Genomic DNA, 13,548 nt, shown 5'->3' with positions numbered 1-13,548 from the left:
AGAGTTTCCCTTTTTCTTAATATCTGAGTTCTTCTATAACAGCTACACATTTTAGGATACTGCACACACAGATGTCTTGGTATCATCCATCCGTGCATTCGTTTTCCTACGCTTACACGAGGTCGGGTCGCAGTGGCAGCAGCCTGCGCAGAGAGGCCCAGATCTTGGTGTTGTCTCCTTTTGCGGCAGACTCCACCAAACGCTCCCAGCAGACAGGTCCTCTGTCAATTATCAGACCAACTCACCAGGTGGTGGTCAGTTGACAGCTCTGCCCTTCTCTTCACCTGAGTGTTCAAGACATGATCAGATGAGATGACAACAAAATCAGTCATGGAGCTGTTGCCTAAGGTATCCTGGTGTCAGGAGCTGATGGTTTGTGCTGCTCAGATGCTTTGAGTTAATTTATGAGGAACGGTTGCAGCCAACATGTGAAATCAGTGGGAAAGATCATTTTATTCTATTTCATTTCATTTTATTTTGTATCTAACTGCATATTCTATCATGTAACTATGGTGCATGATGGTGCAGTTTGCTTCAGCAAGAAGAGTGCAAGTTCAGATCCTATCTGCTGCTTTTCTGTGTGCAGTTAGCACGTTCTCCTCATGCATGTGCGTGCTTTCCCTGCATAATCCAGTTTCTCCCCACAGATCACCAGAAATGTGCATGTTAGGTTAAAACTGCAAACTGCTTTGAATGAAAGCTAAATGAACAAATGTACACGTTTGGCTCTCCGGCACTGATTCCTATTACAGGCTTACAGAAAATGGACAAAGCTGTTTGGCTTTTCATCAAACTGTGTCATTTTTGCCACACATATTTTGGGAAATTCTACAGTTATTAGAACCAAATTTCTTAAATGGAACAGTTTGACCTACAATTCCAGGATATCTAAAGCATGACAAGCACTGAAAACCTCTGGGAAAGGGTACCAAGAGAGGCCACTCAGGGGTGAGGAATGCGAAGGAAGTGTGTGTGTGTGTGTGTGTGTGTGTGTGTGTGTGTGTGTGTGTGTGTGTGTGTGTGTGTGTGTGTGTGTGTGTGTGTGTGTGTGTGTGTGTGTGTGTGTCTTGCCAGGCTTGACGTCAGCGCTGCGTCTGTGCATGCTCTAAGAAGCAGGACATCCTGTGGAACTGTTCTCGCTGAGGCTCGAGGAATGCAAAGCAGCGGCCTCTCCCATCTCGCTCATCACAGCTAAAATCCTGGATGACAGAAACGGATGCAGGAGAAGTTCCAAGAAGACGAGCTCTCAAGCAAAATATCGTAAGGCATCTGAGGAGGGCTTGGGAGAGCTTCCTTCTGGGTTTAGAGCAACAAATATTTACATGACATTTCCAGTGCTGGTCTTTTTTTCTAGAGCATCTCAGAGTTCAGAAAAATAGAGATTAAAAATTGAAACAGCTGTAAGAAAGAGATCAATAAAAATCATCTCAGGTGATAAACACTACCTCTCTGCATTTATTTCAAAATAAAAGCATGACAGACTATAAATCAGGGGCTGGTGCAGCTATTTTTGGACACTGAGGAGACACTTTAGTGCCATTACTCCACCAGCTCACTACGTCACGTTTTACTCGAAGCATCATGTGACAGCTGCGGCGACATGTGAGCGACTGCAGAAAACAAAGAGCTGGTACACTCCGTCAGCGTCTCCTCCCATCGGCTCAAGCATAAAAAAGCAATAATAATGCATCTGAGGGTCCATACATGCAATAGTATGTTTTGGGTTTGATAAATTAAAGGTAAACTACACCCCATAAAAGCACAAATATCACTAAAATCATGAGTTTTTTTAATTATTGTTTGTGACTTATCTTTATGATTCTCAGATATTTATCTTTCTTCATTTTCATTTGATTTTTATTTTATTAATTCAAATATTTCGACATTGCGACATCCTGTGCTAAATGTTGTTACGGGGTTTGCATCATTTGTGAATGGTGAAGATAGAACAAATCAGGGAGGAGACGGACTCCTCTGATTGGTCCGTCTGAGCTCAACGGCCTTGTGTCTGTCTCTGATTGGCTGTCTGTGGTCGATGGGCGGGGTATTCTTCTCTGACGCGTTCGGCGTGTTTTTACTCTCGGAGTAACACTCCTTCACCCCAGCGGCTTCCTCACTGATATACTCCGCGTAAAGAAGAAAGAAAACACTTCCGGCTGCTTGGATCTGGTTTAAACCGGTTATTCCTGATGGAGCATCTCGGATTCACCCCTCCACGGTCTGCAGGCGGTGCTGGAGTCTGCACCGCTTCGACCACCATGAGTTTGTCCATCACTTCTACTACTGGTAGCCCGGTGGAGCTCACCGTGCCCCGAGGGGAGACCCTGGAGAGCCTGAGGACACGAATCTCCCACAAACTCAGGCTGCAAACAGACAGGATGGTCCTGGTGCACAGAGACAGGTGAGTCACATCATCCTGCAGTCAGAGTCTGGGTGTTTCTGCTCTTATTTCATTATGAACTCATCTGTTCCTACAGGCACCTGACTGTAGGGAGGCTGATGGAGCAGGGTGTAAGCGATGGCAGCAAGCTGACTCTAGTCCCAACTATTGAAACAGGATTGACTGTAAGTTAATGCTCATTGTTTACTTATGGAAAAATACAATAAATGCAACAAAATGTACTTTATGCTTTACAGTGCTGCTCGAACTCAAGAAAAACAACAGTGATGGACATGTTGGAGAGTTTAACAGACACCCAGGTGAGAGGAAATGTGTTCGGACCTAAGATGATGTGAGGAAAGTCTTAGAGTGGAAACTGTGATGTGTTCCTGGGACATATTAGTTGTGTGTAAATAAAAACCAGGGAGAACTGAGAGTATTATTTACTATTTTGGTGTCAAAGCTTATCTGAAAACTTCAGTGATGTGGTTACAGGTGGGTGATTCAGTTATGGGATGGAGGTTGGACATGCTCTTGTTGAGTCTGATTGAATACACAGGGCTGTGAAAACAGATTTAATATGTTGTTTTGATTTTTTGACACATAAATTTTACATTTTAAAATCCAACAAAGACAGCCCGGTGTAGTTTTCGATGTATGGTTTTGTTGAATGAAAAATATCACGCCCTGATTTGGGGTGAAAAGGTAACCCTCCTTGTTAAATGATGAGTGAATGACCAAATTATGTTGAGTTTGCTTTCATTAACCACACCCAGGCCTGAGACCAGTTCTGTAAGAATTAAGAAATCACTTCAACTGAAGGCTAAACAATATCTAACCCTAACCCCATCACAGAAAAAATAAGAGCAACAATGAAAAAACTCAACATAAACACACCAACAAAACCATACACAACAGTTAGAAACAGACTAGTACACCCAAAAGACAAGATACCAGCTGGACTTAAATGTGGAGTCATTTACGAAATCCCATGCAAACTCTGCAATAAAACATACATAGGAGAAACCAGACGCCAACTCAACACACGAACAATAGAACATAGAAAGGAGTGCGAGAAGAAAACAAGTCGAAAACACACAAGAGCAGCAAAACAAGAAGCAGAAAGCACAATAAAGAAGTCAGCCGTAACGGATCACTGCACAAGAGAAAACCATGTAATGGACTGGGACAACACAAGGATCATAAACACCAAACAACAGAAATAGAAAAGATGGATAAAGGAAGCTATAGAGTTAAGGAGACGTGGATGTGGGACCATGAACAGACACGATGGGGTCTACACATTTGATCGTGCATGGGACTGCATCATCGGAGAGGGGAGAGCGGGCAGCAGAGGGCAACAACGTCCTCTGCTGCCCGCGGATAAACGGAGTAGGAAGTGACGTCACCATCAGCGTCAGCTCTGAGGATGTTTTGCAGTCGGCAAACGAAACTGTCAGCAAGGCAAAGAGAAACCTTTCCTGTGCTTTAAAAAGAACCAAAAATGGAATTAGATGCCAAACACAGAAAGAATGTACCAATAAAAAAAAAATGAAAAGATGTGTGTAAGTATGTCCCTTTAAGAAGCTGTACCACCTTGAGTCACGTAAAAATGTGACTCCGTGTAATTCATGTGATAGCCCCATCTAGTGGACAACTTTTGTTTCTGCGTATATGGTTATCGTCCATTTACTGATGGTTATTGTCCATTTACTGTGATATTGATTTAAGGCCGTATCGCCCAGCTCTACTGCCGACCATAACTGTGTGTAAAGGTTGTTTCATAAAATGTCTGATAACCAATAGTGATATTTTCCGATATTAATTTTTAATGCTAATATTAATGGTAGACCGATAATATTGAACATCCCTACTAAATTAGCATCATGGATTTACGATATTTTTCACGTTCTCTGAACACAAATCTTGACAATAGTCCCCAAACAGTCTCCTTATCTTCAGTTTTGGGGATTGTTTCAGTTCAGTGGCGCATCAATAGGACATGGGTACTAAAATAAAATTCCAGTGGTTTTCTGGGATTTCCCTTGTCTTCCACCAATCCAAGCTGCTCCCGGTTCCCTCCACATGATTGAAACTTGAAGGAACATTAAAACCCTTCTCTTTTCTGACTGTCCTGCAGATTAATGACTTCCTGTCTGGGCGCTCGCCTCTGGCCCTCAGCGTTGGAATTGGCGCCCACACGATGCACGTGCAGCTCCAGCTGACACAGAATGTGAAGAAGCTGCAGGAGGATGAGGACTCAAAGACATCCGACTGCTGCCCCAGCTCCTCTACCTCACAGACTTTCTGTCCAACTCTACTGTCACATTCCTCCTCATTGTCTCCCCACTGTAGCACTCAGAGACCCAAAGTTTCATTATCCTCCGCAGGTGTCTCACCTCTGAGCCGCTTTAGCCTTCACTCACACACCGATCACGTGCCTCCTTCGCTCTCGGGTTTTCCTCATTCCAGCTTTCTACAGCAAGCGACTACACCAGTGGGTTCAGACAAACCCAGCAGCTCCATCCCAGAGCCTCGGAGTCCAGCAGCAGCTTCGACCTTCACACAGGTCAGGCACCCTGTTACGTTATTATTACTCTAACCCTCTTTCACTGTGGGGGTTTATTACTTTTTCCATACTGACTGATATTAATCTGCCAAAGCAGCCAGGAGCAGTCATTGAGAGTTTTGAGAGTCACTCTCCAGGCGTCTTTTCTGGGACGTTTTCTGGTAAGTCAGATTTGAAGTAACACAAGTTTACATACAATATATTACCAGGGTGATTTTTTTAAAGGTTGTATTTTAACCATAATCTTCCTTTTCTATCAGGAACACTGACCCCTTGCAGTCAAAGCGACGTCGGTCATCCTCGTCGTGGCATTTCAGTCATTCTCCAAATCCTCAATGACCTCCTCAGAGCTGCCTACCACCACAAGGGGGCTTCAACTTCTCCTCTTCATCACTGTCCAACCTCCAGCCCTGCAGTCAACCACCCCTCTTCAGATGAGCCCTGCAAAGCAAGAAACAGACCACCAACTAGGAGGGCAGAACTCAAAGGTATGAACACTTTCACACTGAGAGCATGAAATTATGTACACATAAGATTAAATCATGTAAATCCAGCTTTTCAAAGATTTGCACTTGGAAATTAAAGCATATCACGTAGGTGCAAACACCCAGGAACCTGAATTCACAAGTTAGAAACTTTGCGTTGTTTTAGAGAACCATATATGGTCATGCAACACCACAGGAGTTGTACAGGCCCGAAATGGTCTCAGGAAGTCCATTCATGGTCACTTTGTTGCTTTGAATTTTTGATTTCTTGAAATTTGTTTAATCAATTTGACGTTTCAGCTTTTACAACCCTTTTCAGATCAATGCATTTCTGTTGTGTTGGCAACAAAAAATTCAAAAATATAACACAAAAATTCTTTTTAAGCAAAAAAAAAGTAAACTAATCATGGATAATGTGTTGTTTCTTCTGTTTCCTGCAGGTGATGAGCTGCTGCCTTCATCCTTAGAGGAGATCAATGCGCTGCAGTGTAAGTTAGAGCGTCTTCATTTCTTGATGCAGCGGAGGCGTCTCCGCAGGAGGACTCGGAGGAGTCCACAACTTCATCACCCCAGACCCCGTCAACGCCATTGTTCTAGTGTTGTCAATGAAAAAAGGTTCAGCAGGAGAGCTTCCTAGCAGTAAAGGGCTGTGGTATTTTATGTAGGCCTCTGTGAAATGTGTGTTATGAGGTTTTGTCACACTCGTGTCTGTTTGGATGCTAATTACTTTTTTGGTTCTTGCTAACATTTCTCTTTGGTTCCTCCTATCTTCAGCCTCTTAGATAAATACCAGGTGGTTTCAAGAAGCCCTGATGGACTGAGGGATGAAGAATCTGGATGTAGGAACAATGAATGTAGCTGATAATTATTAGCCTAGTGAACTAGACCAAATCCTTGCTTTGCAAAGTTTGGTCTAGGCATGCTCCATTGGAACCTCCACAGCTCTACCAGGACTCTGGCTGGCCAATCACAGCTCTCTAGAGGGGTTTCAAACACATAAAGAGCTGTGATTGGTCCATAATTGTGGGCCAATCATAGTGCTCTATCTGCTTAGTGAACAAATCACAGAGCTTTATCCGCTTTGTGGGCCAATCAGGGCACTCTATGTGCCTGGTGGGTGGGATGATGCAACAGAGTGAAACAAGAGTCACATTCATTGTCCAGTGGAATGCGGAGATCATTTGAAAGACAACGGTAGAACCCGCCCCACAACCGAGAGCCGTCAATGGATCGTGGCCAGACTAAATAATACATTTATTTAGTCTGGCTTGCCAGGCTAGATAATTATATCATCACACTGTAAATATAAATGGTGGGGTGATCCACTGGTTTGGGTTTCTACCTCATTGCTGAGACCTTTAATGTGCACAGTGCTGTCTAAAATCAATGTTTTTGTCTCCAAATCTCATGTGTGTCTTTATCTCATCTCAACTCAGCCATGGTTTTGTCTGTATAAAAAATAAATTGCACATTAAAATTATTTGTTTTGTTTGTTACCTTGAATGCAGAGCAAGAGTTGCTCTCATCAGACTGTTTTATTTTTTTTTTTGTGTTGTCTAAGATAAAGTCCACATTTCTGAAAGAAAAATAAGATGTACATGCAACCAAATAAATGAAAACTGAATTTTCAAACTGTGAGTCAAAGATGCCGTTACAGATCAAAATGATAGCTTTCTCAGTATTATTTATTATTAGGATGATTCGCTTGAACCATCAGGAAAAGGACAAATTGCCTCTGACCTCTTTCGGATGACGCAACACTACATTTCTCCCTGATTCGTCACACTGAGACCACTCTGCAGGTGAGATATGCTGACTACTCATAACTGCTGTAGAACATCCATCCATTTTCTATACCTGCTGGTGCTTATCTTCAGCTGTCTTTTGGGCAAACAAGCTGGGGTACGCCCTGGACAGGTTGTGTCACAAGGCAATCTCTAGAAAATCCCTTTTAAAATATCCTTGATTTTTTTTATTAATCACAATATCTCATGAGATCTCTTAATTTATTTCCTTTTTATAATACATTGTCAGATGTTCAATGGATGTGATGATTTGAGCAAGTTTTCCTTAAAAAATACAATTGAATAGGTAAATTTACAAAATTCTAAAATATTATTAAACGTGTAACTTCCCAATAACTAAAGCAACAGATATTTTTGATTTACAATGATTGCGTTTCACAAAGGGAACCTCCATTTAGAAATTACACTAAACTACATTATCATTCCTGCTACTAGCAACAAGCAGTCAGTGTTTTACAAATATAACCAAATAACAGTTAATTGTACAGATAGGTAGTAACAAAGACGCATCCTAAGTAATCGTAACTGGCAGTAATACCGTACTTTGACCAGTAGGAAGCAGTAATGAGTTTAAAATTTGCGAAACACCAGAAGAAGCGCAGCAAAGGTTTAAAAGAAAGCGCCCCTCTTCCTCTTCCTCACTCGTCTTGCTGCTTAGCTCCGTTTCTGTCGCTCCCACAAGCTCAAACAAAAGGTAAAGTTTTTTTCCGCGTAATTTCATTAAGTTTGAAAAATATATTTAAAAATAACGGTGCTTGCGTTGATGATTCGTGAATATTAGGTATTTTATTTTTGAGATATTGGATAAAACCGTTAAACTCGTGTTTTTTATGTAGCAAAAAAGCCGACCTAGTCTGCTGAATTACGACGTTTTAACTAAAAATATGTAAAAGCAGTTTGCCTATGTTTTGATGTACTGGCCTATTTACGTAACCTTGAAAGTGGGTCATCGTGTTGGAAATATGAGCTACATGCTAAGTGGGCCACTGAAACAAAGAAGACAGAAGCGCTATGCTACAAGATGGCGCCGGAAGGAAGAGCACGCCATCTGGCCTCGATTTCCATTCAATATTTTGCATATTTATGGCTCCGCAGATAGTAAAAAATGCGTTATTCTTTTTGTTAGCAATTATTTACGTTCACCAAAGAGGTTCCCATTTGTTTTTTGTCGTGTTTTAACTTGCCGCTAAATCGCAGAACGGTACTGCGGATCTGCGCAACGTGTTCGCCATTTTGTAACTGGCATGGTGACCTACTTTTTAATGCTGCGTCACCCTGCTCTAGTTCTGTAACCAATTAAGGAAATTGTCATATTTAAGCACTTAAACTTTTTTCTTTTTTAAGATCACAATGTCTGACGAAGGCAAGTTATTTATCGGAGGTTTGAGCTTCGAGACCACCGAGGATTCTCTGGCCGCCGCCTTTGGAAAATATGGAACCATCGAAAAAGGTAAAGAACGTAGAAGCGCCGCATTGTTTTTTTCTGTTTTACGTAAGTTTTAAATTCTATTGCATTAAATTGTGCTTTATTTTTATTTTTTTATTTTTTTTTTAGTTGATGTGATCAGAGACAAAGAGACTGGAAGGTCGCGTGGGTTTGGCTTCGTCAAATACGATAATGTTGATGATGCAAAGGATGCGTTGGACGCCATGAACGGAAAGGTAAGTTGGGATTGTGGGAAAGGGTTATTGATGCAAATTAACTGGTATGTAAATGTTTGTAATGTTATGGCAATTTTCTCCGTTAGACTCTGGATGGTCGTGCCATTCGTGTTGATGAAGCGGGGAAAGGTGGACGCTCCAGAGGAGGATTCAGCTCAGGGCCACGAGGCGGCAGATTCAGCAGCGGGTCCCGGGGGAGAGGCGGACGAGGCTTCTCCAGAGGTGAAGGTTAGTACATGTTTTCTATCTTAAAAAATATCCACACACTTATATAAACAAATATTTTCTATAATGTCCCTTTGCAGTACTATGACAAAGTGTCTTTAACAGGTGGATACAACAGCGACAGAGGATATGGAGACAGAAGTTACGGGGACAGAAGCTTCGGTGGTGGTGATAGGAGTTTTGGTGGTGGATACAGGAGTGGAGGTGGTGGAGGAGGATACTCCTCAGGCGGCTACAGAGAGAGCAGGTCAGTAGTCGGACAACAGATTTTCATTTGCACTTTAGGAGGGACCACAGCACTAACTACTTCTGTTTCTGACCTTCAGGGGACAGGGTGGATATGGTGACCGATCAGGATCCTATCGTGATGGATACGACAGCTATGGTAAGCTGTAGTTAAACTGAATAGTTCAAGTTTGGGGCTGACTCTACAGAATGTTTACATGAATTGTAAAAAGTATGTTGATGGACTTCATCTGAGGGACCTTCAGGCTAGCTTCACAGCCCTAGCATTTCCTGCCTCATAAGTGTGCCCTTCAGTTTTGTACCTGAGCCCAAGTAAATGCCTCTGTTGCCAGTTTTGCCCGGTTTCACATGAAGACTGGCGGAAACTAAAGCACCAACTCAAATGCCTTCTCAAACTGCTCATTTCTCAACTGACGGAGCCTCTTAAAAAAGGAGTTTTGAGATTAGGTCTGATGGGTTGAGGGGATGTTGTAAAACTCCAGTGTCTTTACCTGTGCCCACTTCTTATCCTCCAGCACACGAGTAAACGTCACCCTGATTCAAGATCCATCACTTGGCTGGCTGTATTTGAAAGCTGCGCTCCTCAAGAAAAATGTCCACGTGTTATTGACTTTAGTTATGTAGTTCTGTTGTAGTAGCTTGGCATCAGAAGAAACTGAATTTTGGTAAAAACCATGTTACAAATGCAGTTCAGAGATCTTTGATTGGGCATCCTCTGATCATTCATGACTTTGTGTGAACTCCTGTACAGTCCTGGGCTGAAACAATTCTCCACATGGCTTCTGGTAAATCGGCTACAGTGGCTGGAGATTTCTTTTGTCCAGCAATACAGTTTCTAAATTAAAGTTTTTTTCTTCTTTAGCCTAAGACTGACCTACCTCCTGGTTTTTTATTTTTAACTGAGTAAGGAGCTCTTAACTAGAACTTTTGGGATTTTAATTGTTAAATTCCTTCATGAGAATCTTAGTTTGTCCAAGCTTTTGTTAAAATTTCCCAAAAGAACTCCTTCCAGACTGGTGAACTACACTTCCGAAGCGGCCGGCTGTTCATGAAGTTGCAAAATGCAACATGCTACAGTCCGTCCAAGGTATCTTCTGTGCTCTGCAGTTTATGTGCTGTAAAATGGACTAAAGTGATCGCAAATGTAACTTCGTTTTTCAGAGTTTAAATATAAATGGGAACATTTTTGTACTTATGTTTGTATGATCCAACTTTTTTTTTTTTTTCCTGTTCGTTGGCTTCATGGAGCCTATTAAACAAAATGTGGAAAATGATCCTGATTCCGTTGCCTGTTCAAAATGATCGCATGGGGAAGTAAAACTAATGGCTCTTGATCCTGCTGGATTGGAGAAGGACAGCCACTTGCACTACTGAACAAGCTAAACTTGAGATTAGCTTAATACCACAGCTACATGTAAAAATCTAGGTTCTCTCATTTGATCTGTTTGTGAAGTCTTCATTGAGGAACTTGGCTCAGGTTTGGGGTATTTAAGTACACGGAGATGGTGGGGGTCGTCCTATTTTCATGTCACTGCTGCATAACGTTCAAAAACTCTGCTCCTTCAAAAATCTTCCAAGCCCTTGGAGAGTGAAGTGTTGCGTCTGCCAACAAGTGCTCAGAGATGAAAAGCTGCTCTTGCCTAAGTCAAATGTGAAGAAAGTAGGCCAATGCACGTGAGGTAAAGCTCCTTTTGTTGCTCACATCCTTAAGTCCAGTTCTAAATGTTTCCATGACTACCTCAAGTTTTACATCCTCTGCTTCAGATGTCTCCTACAAACATGCCATGGCCTCTTCCCGTATTCTAAGTCCATCTAGGGAGGAGGAACGGTTTCTAAAGCTCTTCTGGTCTCCCAAAGTCCACAAAAAATTGCCTCTTAAATCATGGATAACATTGTGCTCAGTCCACTTCATTGTTGCTCAGTTCCTTAGCAATTCTCTAGCACTCCCAAGACTATATACACTCAGGCTCTTTCTGTGCTTTTCTCTTTAAAACTACAATGTATCATGTTGCATGCAGTGTTACACCGTAAGACTTGTAATTTGCCCAGATTTGATCTATTATTTCACTCTTCAGAGTAAGAGGACCACCTGAAGGTTGACTAGATGTCTCGAAGCGTCGCTTGTGCAGTCGCTGGTGATGCCTGACAGATGCTGCATCAGGTACATCCTAGGATTATGTTTGAATTAAGTTCTGTTGGAAGTTACTTACCTTGCCTGTGTTCTAGGTCCTGGATGCAGCATGGGCGTATTGGATGGGAGCAACTACATGAAGTGGAACAAATGTTCATTTTGTATCATTTAATAAAGCTGTGGAACAATATTTTTGTGGGATTTTTGGAATTGGTTTTACTTAATATGGTAAAATTTTTGTATTGAGTCTTTAAAAATGCATGAAGAACTAATTGAGTTTATGAACAGCCAAGACAGTTGGATGGGAAACATTGTTTTTAGACCCAAACTAGAGAACAAACGATTGATTCTTAAAGGGGGTATTTTTATTTGTTAGTGTCGCTGTCATTTTGGATGGGTCTCCTCACTCAATACAGAATGGCTTTTTGTGCAGCTACAGTTAACCAGTGTGCCTGATTGCATTTTAAATTATGCCATAAATTGATATATGTATGTTTTTAAGTATCTTGGCAGCAATGAATTTGTTTCTATACATATCTTGTATGTCACAACCGCTGGACGGGCAGTGTGCTCTGGCTTCCAAACCAGGTTTGGGTCAGGTATCCAGTAGGGTCATCGTATTGGTTATGAAATCAAGACTGGAGCAGGGCAGGGCACCGAATAAAAAACAAATATATTTTTCGAAGTTGCTGTTACAAACTGCAAAGCCCAGATCCTCGCTGCTGCGGTTCTCTACAGACGTAGGCTGCTTTCTCGATCAAACATTAAAACATTTGAATTCGCAAACTAGTATACCGAAAATGTCGTTTTGTCTGCATCATGTGAAAGCAAACAGCACCAGAGCTAAGCACCTCATTCATCTGTGAGCCTAACAAGGGGAAAACCATTTTAATGTAAAATATGCAATGACCTCTGCTTGTAATTCCAATTTAAGTTATCCTAATCTAGATTGTACTCTTAATAATTGAAAATAGACAGCTATTTTACTAGAAATTCAAGTATAATTAAATAGTATTTTTATCAGTTAATAGGTCTACAGATGGGAGGGTTGGAACCAAATATTTCAGGCGGCGGTAAAAAAAAACAGCAAAATTTGACCTTCGATTTAATTGTATATTTTTATATTATTTTTATTTAGTCCCTGCTTTGTGAAATATTACAAGATAATGTTCTGATCACAATATTTTGCGCCAGATACCTTTTCAGCAATCCATCTTCATTTAGTTATTTTTAATGTTTTATTTGTTACTTAGAATGGAATAGAAACTTTAAAAGGGTTCAACTTCCTGTTTTCATGTCATTTCCTCAGTTCGGCTGCCCAAAACCATCACTCATCACAAATATTACCATGACTGCACTCATGTTGCAGCTACCAGGGTAGAGCTGCTCGCTCTACCCTGCACACCTGTAGTGGTGGATGAATGATGACGAGAAAGCAGTTCGGTTTGCAACCACACAGTCATCCAGTCTGATTAATATTCTTCCATCTTGGTTATGTTTTTGCTGTACGTAGGCATTTTGTGTTTAGTGTATCTTTGGTTTTAAGGTGACAGACTAGAAAAGCTAAAAGCGGGCAGGTCAGAATTAAAACTAAGCCATTTTTATTTTGTTTGAAGAGCTGTCTGAGGATAAATTTAAAAGGTCACGCTAGTTACAACTGCAAAGCTCTCCAGAGAGTAGTGCGGTGTGCTGAAAGGATTATTGGAGGTGAGCTTCCCTCCCTGAGGAAAGCAGGGAGGCTCATCAAGGACTCAAGTCACCCCAGCCATAAACTGTTCAGACTACTTCCATCAGGAAGGAGGTTCTGCAGCATCTGGTCCAGAACCAGCAGACTGCGAGACAGCTTTTTCCATCAGGCCATCAGACTGCTGAACACTTCACAGACACCTCACCCTCACTACTGAAACTCCAACATTACACACTCCATATTGTACATTAATGCCACTGTTTTGCACATACCAACCACTGTATATTTTATATCTCTTATCTTATTGTTTACTTTATTCATTTGTAAAATATGTATATACGCATTATACACACTCACG

General features: G+C 41.5%; 2 protein-coding genes across 3 annotated transcripts; both read left to right on the top strand.

Moving 5' to 3' along the window:
• The first annotated feature begins 1,967 nt into the window (after positions 1-1,967).
• LOC107384093 (midnolin) lies at positions 1,968-6,298 on the top strand. The gene is made up of 7 exons (XM_015957150.3): positions 1,968-2,401; positions 2,478-2,565; positions 2,638-2,700; positions 4,521-4,949; positions 5,047-5,110; positions 5,210-5,437; positions 5,875-6,298. Exons 1-7 carry the CDS (start codon positions 2,190-2,192, stop codon positions 6,069-6,071), a joined length of 1,281 nt encoding a protein of 426 aa, XP_015812636.3. The 5' UTR covers positions 1,968-2,189; the 3' UTR covers positions 6,072-6,298.
• A 1,509-nt stretch (positions 6,299-7,807) lies between these two features.
• On the top strand, positions 7,808-11,693 carry cirbpa (cold inducible RNA binding protein a). 2 transcript variants are annotated; one of them, XR_008562903.2, is made up of 8 exons: positions 7,808-7,933; positions 8,584-8,689; positions 8,795-8,901; positions 8,988-9,129; positions 9,232-9,373; positions 9,453-9,511; positions 11,448-11,533; positions 11,599-11,693. XR_008562903.2 is itself a non-coding variant. In XM_015957151.3 (7 exons), exons 2-7 carry the CDS (start codon positions 8,590-8,592, stop codon positions 9,896-9,898), a joined length of 561 nt encoding a protein of 186 aa, XP_015812637.1. In that variant the 5' UTR covers positions 7,808-7,933; positions 8,584-8,589; the 3' UTR covers positions 9,899-10,646. The 2 variants fall into 2 exon arrangements, 1 of the variants encoding a protein (XP_015812637.1); XM_015957151.3 differs by lacking the exons at positions 11,448-11,533; positions 11,599-11,693 and adding an exon at positions 9,888-10,646.
• Positions 11,694-13,548: the final 1,855 nt, after the last annotated feature.

This window comes from Nothobranchius furzeri, chromosome 11, assembly GCF_043380555.1.
Source record: "Nothobranchius furzeri strain GRZ-AD chromosome 11, NfurGRZ-RIMD1, whole genome shotgun sequence".
In the NCBI taxonomy this organism is placed as follows: Eukaryota; Metazoa; Chordata; class Actinopteri; order Cyprinodontiformes; family Nothobranchiidae; genus Nothobranchius; species Nothobranchius furzeri.
The sequence above is the reverse complement of the archived record's forward strand: the minus strand, read 5'-3'. Positions and strand labels throughout refer to the sequence as shown.